Source organism: Schistocerca serialis, chromosome 12 (assembly GCF_023864345.2).
Source record: "Schistocerca serialis cubense isolate TAMUIC-IGC-003099 chromosome 12, iqSchSeri2.2, whole genome shotgun sequence".
In the NCBI taxonomy this organism is placed as follows: domain Eukaryota; kingdom Metazoa; phylum Arthropoda; class Insecta; order Orthoptera; family Acrididae; genus Schistocerca; species Schistocerca serialis.
The window spans coordinates 30,755,907-30,768,876 of NC_064649.1; the positions used below are offsets into that span (position 1 = coordinate 30,755,907).

At 30.7% G+C, this 12,970-nt stretch overlaps 1 protein-coding gene across 1 annotated transcript in view; it reads right to left on the minus strand.

Annotated features, from left to right (window-relative positions):
• Window positions 1–12,970, minus strand: part of LOC126428386 (uncharacterized) — a 220,948-nt gene that overhangs the window by 39,524 nt on the left and 168,454 nt on the right. The window contains exon 6 of the mRNA XM_050090311.1: window positions 3,088–3,176. Within this exon, the coding sequence (XP_049946268.1) occupies window positions 3,088–3,176 (89 nt within the window). The remainder of the gene's footprint in view (window positions 1–3,087; window positions 3,177–12,970) is intronic.

The following is a 12,970-nucleotide window of genomic DNA, read 5'->3' on the forward strand; positions in this document are numbered from 1 at the left end:
TTCGAGTCCTCCCTCAGGCATGGGTGTACGTGTTGTCCTTAGCATAAGAGTTTAAGTAGTGCGTAAGCCTAGGGACCGATGACCTCAGCAGTTTGGTCCCATAGTCCTTACCGCAAATTTCCAATTTTCATCACACAGGCTCAGTCATGGGTAAGGCTGCTGGCAGACTTCGGTTTATTGGGGGAATACCGGCGAGATGCAATCACTCTATAAAGGAGATTGCTTACAATACACTGCGATATTGCTAAGTGTGTGGGACTGATACCGCACAGGTCTAACAAGGGATATTAAACGTATACAGGGCAGCACGAATGGTTACAGGTTTGTTTGACCCGTGGCAGAACGTCAAGAAGATTCTGAATGAACTGAATTGTGACAGATACTTGAAGATAGACACAAACTATCCCGTGAAAGTGTACTTTACAAGTTTTTAGGACCAACTTTAAATGATGACTCTAGGAATTACTACAGCCCTCTAAATATCACTCCAACAGGGATCGTGAGAACAAGATTAATTATAGCGTGAGAAGAGACATTTAAAAAATCATTTTTCCTCCGCTCCAATATCGTCAGGAGTGCCCCTGGGGGAGCATGAGAGGACTGCTCTTATTCTCTACACACGCAAATTATCTGATGGACAGGATGAGTAGCAATTTTCGGCTGTTTTCCGATGACGCTGTAGTGCATGGGAAACAGTCATCGTTGAGTGATGTTGGGAGATACAAGATGACTAAAACAGAACTTCTACACTACTGGCCATTAAAATTGCTACACCACGAAGATGACGTGCTACAGAAGCGAAATTTAACCGACAGGAAGATGCTGTGATATGCAACTGATTAGCTTTTCAGAGCATTCACACAAGGTTGGGGCCAGTGGCGACACCTACAACATGCTGACATGAGAGAAGTTTCCAACCGATTTCTCATACACAAACAGCAGTTGACCGGCGTTGCCTGGTGAAACGTTGTTGTGATGCCTCGTGTAAGGAGGAGAAATGTGTACCATCACGTTTCCGACTATGATAAAGGTCGGATTGTTGCCTATCGCGATTGCGGTTTATCGTATCGCGACATTGCTGCTCGCGTTGGTCGAGATCCAATGACTGTTAGCAGAATATGGAATCGGTGGGTTCAGGAGGGTAAGACGGAACGCCGTTCTAGGCGCTACAGTGTGGAACCGTGCGACGGCTACGGTCGCAGGTTCAAATCCTGCCTCAGGCATGGATGTGTTTGATGTCCTTAGGTTAGTTAGGTTTAAGTAGTTCTAAGTTCTAGGGGACTGATGACCTTAGAAGTTAAGTCCCATAGCGCTCAGAGCCATTTTTTTGACAGTGCTGTGGTGTCATTTTTAACAGACAATGCTCGCCGACTCGTGGCATATGTCTCTATGAACTGAACTGTCTGCATAATGTTGAGGTTCTGTGCTGACATAAGCTGTCGCCAGCACACTGGTCTGCAAAGATGTAGGAAGAAGATCGATAGCAGGCGTTGGATCAAGTGCGCCTGTCAAGGGAGAGGCCAAAGACACTCGCAAGCAACATACCACCAACGTGCCCTCGACCATAGTATTTAGATCGCCGCCACTGACCGGAGGGCTCAGTCTCAATTCTCAGTCTCTGTCACTAGCGCAGTTGCTCGGTCACTGGCGCACAAATTTGCATCCTATTTTGGCGTCAGTCATTCATCCCATAGTGGGACTTGTACTCCATCAGCAGTGAGGCTAACATGGACTACTAGTGAAGAGATTGCATCACAACACATGGACTCTTAAAGTTAAGTAGCTTCCTGTTTATGTAAATAAAGAACCCTGTTAATATATGTGTGGAGTTGCGTTGTAGATAGAGGATAAAAGCCACCAAACAACATCCTCTCCCTTGATTCCTATGGTACAAGGCTCAACAGGTAATCCTGTGACCAGCAAGATACTCTCCATCCCAGCGCCAGTATATAGGATATCAAGGACCAGTTACAACAGTTTTGAGCTAGCTTGCTTCATGAGACGATAAAATGGCTTTATGACACCTTCCCAACAGAACCTGTGCGTGCATCAAGGCCAGAGGGTGTGCAATGTCACAGTAACAAGTGAGCTTGTACTGCTAAGTTCTTGTGGTAAATTTGTCTCCATATTGTAATCACAGAAATAACATAACATGGTCTCTCAAGCCATAAAGTTTTATTTCGTTTCCTCCTCGTCTTCTGGGAGCTTCATATTTTTTTTTAGGCAGCGTTTATTACTTTTTAACATCTGAACACACAGTTTAAGTACTACGTTTGCAACCAGTGTAACTTTTCTATGCGAACCATAAACATGGTCTGACATGTCGTGAAATGGCAACCTATGAAGCGGTGCACAGATGTGTTGGACAGTGTCTCTACCATGCCTGTCGATCACGTCAGGTTGATCTTTTCATTTCTGAGCTCACGGAGAGCCTAGAACAGTAGTGGCTCCTGCCAAGTATAGGTGCCCGCTGTGAGTTTCCGCCTGATTTCATGCAACACCACGTAACATATCTGTCGCCCATTTCCTTCTTCATAACAATTCTCAGATGCACACTGCAGGGGCAAGGACAGCGTTTTTTTATGGGCAGTGTTTGGCGCCCACCATACAGCCTGGATTTGGCTCCCTCTGATGTTCATCTCTGCTCACATGAACTGTTGTCTACGAAGACCAAATGCATCCCAGAGTAGATGACAAGTGACGGAAAGCACAGGCGGTTGCCTTCTATGATGAGGGTATGGTGACTCTATAAAGAAGTAGTTGGAAGATGTAGCAAACTGTTACAAATTAAACATTCTTTATTCTCACTGTGGTTTTCACTTCGTGACAGATCTGACCTTTATTTCCAAACAGCATGCACACACACACACACACACACACACACACACACACACACACACACACACACACACACACACACACACACGCAACATTGTGTGTGTGTGTGTGTGTGTGTGTGTGTGTGTGTGTGTGTGTGTGTGTGTGTGTGTGTGTGTGTGTGTGTGTGTGTGTGTTGCATTACCGTTCCATGGAGTTGTCTCCCTAGACTTTTACTAGTACTGTGCTCACTGCCCAGAGCCTACGTACCTGGAAGCGGAAGTCTGGATTCCACGAACTTCCTGCAGTGTGCCTTGCGCCGGCGTCACCTCTGTTTGTAGTTCTGACATCCTCAGCACCTGGAACAACGAAACCTACTTCATTCATTTCTGAATTTAGCTGCAAGAGGAAAGATCTGTTGACTGGTACGCCTCTTTTTTCTGCTCTATGAATCTTCAAAGTACCCTTACTGTTTCTTCAATTGTCTGTTCAAGATAAGAATCATGTTCGAGAGATTTTTGAAATGACGTCACTTCTGTCTTTGGAGGAGAGTTGTGACCTTGACATCTAACTAAATCTCAGAATTAACTTTTTTATATCACATTTTAATAAAATTGAATAGATATCTGGTTTCAGCTTTACAGATGTCATCAGACCTACAAGAACAAAAGTAAAGATATAGATATAGATTTTCAGAATTTATAAAATGTGGAGATGAGAAGAGTTTCTACATCACTAAATGGCTAAAATGGTCACCCAGTTCTGGTTGCAGATATCCTATATCATGTTTCCCAGGAGCAGTAAAATTTTGTTTATGTATCTAATATAATTATTGACAATATTTAAAATGTTGTATTATCTACTAATCTTTTTCGCTGCTAAATATGTGCTATTTGCATTCCATGCTGAGGTGGCTTTTGGTATGGCTGCACAGCTCTCCAAATGCTGAAGCCTATGCTTGGAGGAGGCACTCTGGCCAGTATGAAATATTTTGCATCCCATTTTAGGAAAACTACAAGGTAAGATATATTGATTTTGTGCACATCTTACAGTCTGATATCTTTGCTCGATAAAGAATTCAATTCCTTTTCGTTATCCGCAATACTTATTGCGCTGCATCAAATTAAGCAAGACATTGCACGAAATTTTAAAGAGTTTGCAGGGGTTAAAACACAGGTGTGCGAACTTTGCGACTAGTCGATTTTAGCTCATACATTGCAGTGACTATAATATATGAGGGTCATTCCTAAAGTAATGCCTCATACTTTTTTGTGGTGACTTTGGATGCCCACATCAGATGTCGTTGGTGTAGTGCCAATGCTTGAACCTTTATCTTTCATTTGCTGGCGGGTTCTGTTGTTATGCAGCAGTTTGCGCCATTAGAAGAGTGTTCCAAAATAGTGTCTGATATGGACACAGGTATAAAATAGCGATGGGTGATTGAACTCCTCATACCTGAAGAAACTGCATCAGTTGAAATCCATTTACACTTACTGAAGTTGTGTGGAGACAATACAATAGGTGTGAGATATGTGAGAGTAGAATCATTTTGTAAGTTCTGGACCACTAGACCAATCTTATAAAAAATAAAAAATTACTCGTTAGCACTCGTATTTTTTATTTTCCATAAGATTGATCTAACGATCCAGAACCTACAAAATGATTCTACTTTCCCTTTTACCTATTAATAATATAATAATAACTACTATAAAAATCATTTATTTATATACATTTCCCATAAGTGAATGTAATGTAATTAAATAAATTAGAGAATTACCTATTATTTTAAAAACAATTTTAAAAACAGCGTTTTTTACAACTTTTTCCTAGCCCAAAATATGTCCTATTTTTGGCTTCTGTGAAAAAAGCGTTTTTTAATTATATATTAAAGAATAAGTACATAAAATTTTTTGCTTTCTGCTTTAGCAGCTATAAGATTATATAGATGAAGTAAATATGATTTCTGGGTCTAAATTTTTAGAGTATGGTTTTCAAAAATTTAAATCAGATAGGTATGAAATTTACTTTCCTTTCAGCTACTTTTTGAATGAAAGTAAACAAATTAAAACAAAAATAAATTACTTTACAAATTTTACATTGTGAACATAAGTAAATTAATTCAAATAAATTAGTTAACAAAGAACATTTTTAAAAATATTTTAATATAAATTGCAAATTTATTTTCGTAAAAAGTAATAAAAATTTCACGATATAAATGGAGACTACTTTAATAAAAAAAAAGCTGAATAATTTACGTATTTCTAATGAAATTAGAGAAGTACATGAGCTGGAGATAAATGTATTATATAATAATATAGACTGTGAATATCTAAATACTAGATTGTCTAGAACTTAATAATAATTTTAAAGTTATTTTACCAAATAGATTTTCTAAATTAATAGACAATTTTGATTTTTATATAATTAAAAGGGGACAAAAGAAATGAAAATATAAAGGAATGAAGAAACTTGAAAATAGAAATAATGAATTTCATGTAATAGAGTTCGCAATGCGGTTATGTAATTTTGAAATTATAGCTAAATGATTTATTTTTTATTCTTTATAAACATAAAAAAAATTATTTCTTATAAATTGAGAACCAAAACAAAATGCAAGATAAAGAAAAAGATACTTATGAACTAATTGAAGTATGTGAAAAAGACATTGATTGTCCTATTTGTTTAAGTGATGAAAATAATAATCAATTTGGTAAAACAAATTGCAAACATATTTTTCATAAAGCATGTATTGATGAATGGTTAAACAAAAAAATTGTCCACTTTGGACTATTATTAAAAATAAAGTACCAGAAAAAAATTGAAATAACTGATATTTATACTAAATTTGATGCTCGAGATCAAGGAGCATATTATGGTGATTATGATGATGGTGATGATTATTTTTAAAGTAATTTATACGAATAATTTAAAATTACAAAACTTACTTTTTTACAATTCTAATAAATTATTTTTTCTAGTTCAATGAAATTGTTCTGTGAAAACTAAATTTAGTAAATATTGTACTACAGAGAAATCAATTCATAATTTTACTTTACAAAAGCACACAAAATATGGTTATAGAACTATATGAGGAACATGTTAAAATAATTATCATGTAGAAAATTACGATAAAAATCGAATTCCTTGTGTATGTGGAAAAAATGTTGCTATATATTATTTCAAGGAACATGTAAGACGAAATCCACGTGAAGATCATACGAAAATGAAACTACAATGAATAATGAAGTTATAAATGAAGGAAAAGAACTGTAAAATATGTCAAGAAACTAAAGATTTAAATTGTTTGAATATAAATCTATGACATTCCGATAAATGTAGAAAACGTACTTTAGAATATATTAAGAATAAGAAAACTTAAAGTTGAAATAATATCGTTTTATAATTAATTATCTGTTATATAACAGTACTTATCCATCTATTTATTATTATCATTCTATTAATATAAATAATTATTACAAATCTAATGAATTTTTTTGTAATAAATAGAAGAACAAACCAATTGATTGTTAAACTAAACTAGTAAATTAATTCTTTTAAAAACAGATTGATATTTAAACTAATTCTCTTTTTGATTAATAATTTATTAGAATATAATCCTTATCCATCTATTAAGTAATTATCATTTTATTAATAAAATAATTTTTTTAAATTTTTTTGTAATAAATAGAAGAGCAAAAGGGAAAGTATCATTGCTGCTCAGCTAGAACAACTTCCTAATCAACTACAACAATTTCCTGTTGTAAGACCTCATTAATTCTTTAGAATAAATAATTTTCGAAGATATTTAATTTTATGTAAAGCTAATTTAATTAGATTTATTGTTAGCAATCGTTCAAATATTGTTAGAAATCACCCAATTATTTTTGAGTTAATACATCTGATCATAGATCTGAGACTGCTTCAGCTGTTGGTGAATTAAGAGAAAATAATACAAATATTGTTGAAAATAATATGTCTGAAGTAAATGAAAATCTAAAAATTATATGACTGAAGTAAGTATAAAATATAAAAATATTGTTAATATTTATATACATGAAGAATTAAGTGACAATCAAACTAAAATTGTTAAAAATAATAAAGTTGAAGTAAGTGATAATCTTTGGAAAAAGTTACCATATTATGACATTTCTGATGTTTTTCTAACTAAAGAAGATATACCATTAAAAGGAATATTCCACTATCTACAAATATATTTGTAAAACCAAGAGATAGAAAAACAATTAAAGATTGCTTAGTTGAAAAGACATTTGCAGACAGATTACAAACTATGAATTTAGAAAGTAATACTCGAGCCTAATCAATTCTTAAACGCAGTAAAAACAAAAAAATTTTAAATTGTTAAAGACTATATGAAAGTACATCATGGTGTAAAGGTTAATTTTAATTTTTATTCTGCATATACACTACAAACAAATGAAATAAATGAAAAAGTTCAAGAATTTGCACAACAAACACCAAACTATACAATTTTAACAGAAAAAGAATTTAATGAAACATTCAAATTTGGTAAAAAGACATTTTAGAAAAAATATATAATTTTCAAGCACAAGGATATCGATGGCCATTAAATAGAAGTATTGGTTTATAATTAGCAATTAACAAATGTGTTCCTCTAAGAGGATCATATTATATTGATTTACGACATATTATTGAAAACAAAGAGCATGTGTTAATGTGAAAAATAACAATCAAAAATGTTTTCTGTGGGCTATAAAATCGGCTTTGTTTCCTGCAGATGATCATTCCGATAGAATAACAAAATATAAAGATGTCAGTTTAATCTCGATAAAAAACTTGAAAATCTTGAATTTCCTGTACTAGTAGATCATCTTCCAAAAGTAGAAAACATAATTAATATATCTATTAATGTTTATTCATTTGATGATGAAGATAAAAATTATCAAGTGCATCCATTACAAATAACAGAATCTAAAAAGGAAAAACATGTAAATTATTTTACTTCAAGAAAGATAATAATTAACATTATTGTTACATAAAAAATTTATCTAGACTTGTATCAAGTCAAATTACCAAACATGAAACAGTAAAATTTATTTGTGATTTATATTACTACATTTTAATTGTAAAGGAAAATTAGATGAAAACACAAAAATTGTTTAACTAATAAAGCAGTAAAAGTTGAAATGCCATGTAAAGGAGAATCTGTTCATTTAAAAAATTATCAATTTACACAAAGTTTCATTTATTATTTATGCCGATTTTGAAAGTTTACTTTTAAAAATAGATAATTGTGAACCAAATCCAGAAACACCATATACAAGGAAATATCAAAAACATGAACCAAGTGGATTTTGTTATTATAAAGAAATTATAAAGATCCTGTTATTTATAGAGGACCAAATTGTCATAAAAATTTATAGAATGTATGAAACAAGAAGTTGAAGAAATTTATTCTGAAACCGAAGAAATGAAACCAGTTACACTTGATGAATACAAACTGTTTCATAAATCTAGATTTTGTGCTCTATGTAAATGTCTTTATACAAAAAAAAGAATAAAAAAGTGCAACATCATGATCATTTAACAGGAAAATATATTGCTCCATTTTGTAATATATATAATTTAAAGCTAAAAGAACCTGATTTTGTACCTATTTATTTACATAATTTATCTGGTTATGATTAATATCTTTTTGTAAAAGAACTAGGTTACGATGATAAAGAAATAGAAATTTTACCAAGTAAAGAAAATAAATATATTAGATTTGGTAAACATACAAAAAGATTAATAATGAGATTTGTTGATAGATTTAGAAATATGACGTCTTCACTTGATAAACTTTAATCAGATTTAAAGAAAAATCTATTTAAAAAATATTACAAAGAATGTTTCCCCAGAATTATTTAACTAAGTAACTAAAAAGGTGTTTATCCATATGATTACACTGATTCTTGAAAAAAAATTTGAAGTAACACAATTACCAACTAAAGATAAATTTTATAGTGAATGAAATGATGGTGATATAAGGGATGAAGATTATGAACATGCAAAATTAGTTTGGGAAAATTCAATATTAAAAATCTTGGTCAATATCATGATTTACATCTTAAAACTAATATATTATTGATAAGTGATGTTTTTGAAAATTTCAAAAAAACATGTATACAAACATATAGTCTAGATCAGGGATCCCCAAACTCTTTTGGACAAGTGACCCGTTTTCCAAAATGAACTGTTACCTCAGACCCCCATGGCCAAATTACCTACTTTTAAGATCAACCCCAATATTCGTAATGGTCCGCTAGCTTAAAACAGCTGCTACAGAGTGTAATTTTTCATTCTGACTTAGGTCAATACAAGAAGACAGAGCTCCTTAAATAGTAAAATATCAGGAACACGATTGGACTTGATCATGAATTCGTTCGTGTTAAATGGCGTAAGCGTCAAATAGAGAGCAAGTCAAAACGTGCCTGAAAGACATAAGCTTAAACCCCTCATCTTGCACAAACTTGTCCACACAGACTTGCCGAGTTTTTCATCTTGTACGAACTTGAGACATTACATTACTACAACAATGCTATTTCCTACCTAAATATTAATTATTCTTAGTACACATAACATAACAAACAATACAGTACCTACCTAACATGAAAGTTTTAAATAAAAACTTGTGTTAATTTAATAGGGATCGATTTATAAACCTCATCGGCCCCCAAAATCAGTTCTCGTTTATGTCGACCCCTAGGAAACCGATATCGACCCCAAGGGGTCGATATGGACCACTCTGGCATTCTCTGATCTAGATCCTTCTTGGTATTTTACAGTACCAGCATCTTGAGATCCAATGTTACAAATTCAAAAATCTTTAATTATTACATGATTATGATATGCTTCTTATGGTTGAAAAAGGAATAAGAGGTGGATTTTCACAATGTTGTAGGAAAAGATATGTAAAAGCAAATAATAAATATTTAAAAGATTTTTATAATAAAGTTATATCAAATTATATAATGTATCTAGATGAAAAAAATTTATATAGTTTTGCTATGAATCAATATTTACCATAAGGTGGTTTTAAATGGGAAGACCCAAATAATTTTAATTGTACAAAAATAAGAGAAATGTCAAACAATAGTCAAACATATGGTTATATATTTGAAGTAGATCTAGAATATCCATAAGAATTACACAATTTACATAGAGATTTACAACTATCTCCTGAATCGAAACTTGGTATGGGTACAAAAGAAAGTAAATTAATAACTACTTTAGATAAAAAGTGTAATTATGTATTATAGAAATCTTAAACACTATTTATCTTTAGGAATGGAACTTACAAAATCACATAGTTTTAGAATTTAAACAATCTGATTAGTTAAAGAAGTATATAGGTATAAACACACAGTTAAGAACTAAAGCTAAAAATGATTTAGAGAAAGATTTCTTTAAATGAATGAGTAATTCTGTATTTGGTAAAACAATGGAGAGTATAAGAAACAGGCAAGATATAAAATTAGTTTCAAATAGTAAAGTATGTGATAAACTTGTAGCTAAACCAAACGTTAAACATAGAACTATATTTACTGAAAATATGGTAGCTATCCATACGAATAAAACTAAAATAATACTTAATACACCTATTTATGTTGGATTAAGTATACTCGACCTATCTAAAGAACTGAAGTACAATTTTCACTATAGAGTTATGAAATGTAAATATGGTGAAAATATTGAATTATGTTTTCAAGATACAAATAGTTATATTTATAATATTAAAACAGAAGATTTCTGTGAAGATATGAAGTCAATGATTGATTATTTTGATACAAGCTGTAATAAAAGAGATAATATATATAATATTCCACAAGTACACAAAAATGTTGTTAGTAAAATGAAAGATAAATATAATGGAAATATAATGGAAGAATTTTGTGGCTTAAGAGCAAAGGCGTATGCTTATAAAGTTGGCGACAAAATAGAAAAAAATCTAAATGAATTGAAAAATGCGTTGTTAAAAACAAAATAAGTTTAGAAGATTATAAAGATATAGAACAATATACAAATTTAAATCTAATTAAAAGTCAAAAAACATGAAATATATATAATTCGAGTAAACAAAAATGTCCTCATGATAATAAAAGATATGTATTGGAAAATAAAATAGATATATTACCATATTGTCATTATCAGTTATTAAATTAATAAAATTACTTCTATAGAAAATATTTCTGTATAAAATTCATTAAATTTTTATTATATAAAATTTTTCCATATAAATGGAAACTTTTATACAAAGATCTAATAAAACGTAAAAATTTTTGTTTACAAAGACTAGAAGAAATGAATAAGTTGAACACACAAATAATTCAATTAAAAGTTGTTAGAATTAAAATGAATGATGAAACTATTAAAGTAAAAGATGAATTTAAGTAAAAGACGAAATAATTAAAGTAAAAATGATCAAATTCAAAAATTGATGGAAATAGTTAAATGTAATTCAAAAAGTAGTTGATTGTTAAAGAGATTGATTGTTAATCTAAAATAGTAAACTGTTTCTTTCCGATGGCAAAGAAAGTCTTCAGACAGCGTCTTTATAAATTTACTTTATTTTTATTTACCCCACTATTGTGTGAATTATGAAAACCTAACCATTTAACATAAAGTTAATCTCCTTTCTTCCTTAAAACTTTTTCAACTAAGTATGCATCTGGATATTTCGTTTTCTGTAGTTCTTGCTCACAAAAATTTCGTTTTATATCTTTTAATTCATACGTAATTGGATTGGAATAAATAACATCTTCAATTTCAAATATTTCTGTTGACCAATTATCTATATATCCTATTTCAAAAAGCCTTAATTCTCATTTTATCACCTTTTTTAAATTTAGCTTGCTCACAAGATACAATGTTAATTACTTTAAATTTTTCATTTACATCAATTGGTTTCATTTTTATTGTAGAATGTTTCGCGTTAGGAAATCCATCAACTAGAATATTAACTAAGTTTATCCATTTATAATTTCCTTGTAAAGCAAATTTCTTCCACATCTTTTCTTTCAGTGTTCTGTTTAATCGTTCAACAACAGATTCTTTTGATTCTGAAAAAGTTGAACAATGATTAATGTTAAATTTTTTCATTAATTCTTTAAATTCTTTGTTATAGAATTCTTTACCATTATCTGTTTGTAACTTATTTATGTTTCTATCTATAAATTTTTTTTGAAAAGCTATGTTGTTAGATGCCTTAGCTTTAATAGGAAAAGTAAATGCATATTTTGTAAAAAACGTCAATTACTGTTAATAAATATTTATAACTTTAGTTTATTTTAGAAATTCCTTTTAAATTACCAGAATCCATTTTAATTACCAGAATCCATTTTAATTACCAGAATCCATTTTAATTACCAGAATCCATTTTAATTACCAGAATCCATTTTAATTACCAGAATCCATTTTAATTACCAGAATCCATTTTAATTACCAGAATCCATTTTAATTACCAGAATCCATTTTAATTACCAGAATCCATTTTAATTACCAGAATCCATTTTAATTACCAGAATCCATTTTAATTACCAGAATCCATTTTAATGACCAGAATCCATTTTAATGACCAGAATCCATTTTAATGACCAGAATCCATTTTAATGACCAGAATCCATTTTAATGACCAGAATCCATTTTAATGACCAGAATCCATTTTAATGACCAGAATCCATTTTAATGACCAGAATCGATTTCAACTACATCAGTTTGCCATCTATACCAAAAGAAACAACATTTCTTCTTTTAAAATTATTTCTCATTCGTTTATGTAATTCATTAATTATATTTTCGCGAACATTATTATTATTGAAACCTACACCAGCACTTACAAAATTTTTTAACATATTGTACAAAGACCTTCTATTCTTTGTCTATCATTTTTAGTTGTTACTCTATGCAGATTATGTGTATCAGTAAAATTTTACACTTTAAACAATAAATATGATAGTCATGTGAAGTATGATTTTCCATTTACATAGATCAAAAAATTTATTAAATTAAAAAAATATAGTTATAATTATGATTTATCTAAAAATGTTATATCTTCTACTTCTTCTAAATCTTCAACTTCTTTCTTATGTAAGCCTTTATTAATTTGTGATTCTAATGTTTTAAATTTACTTCC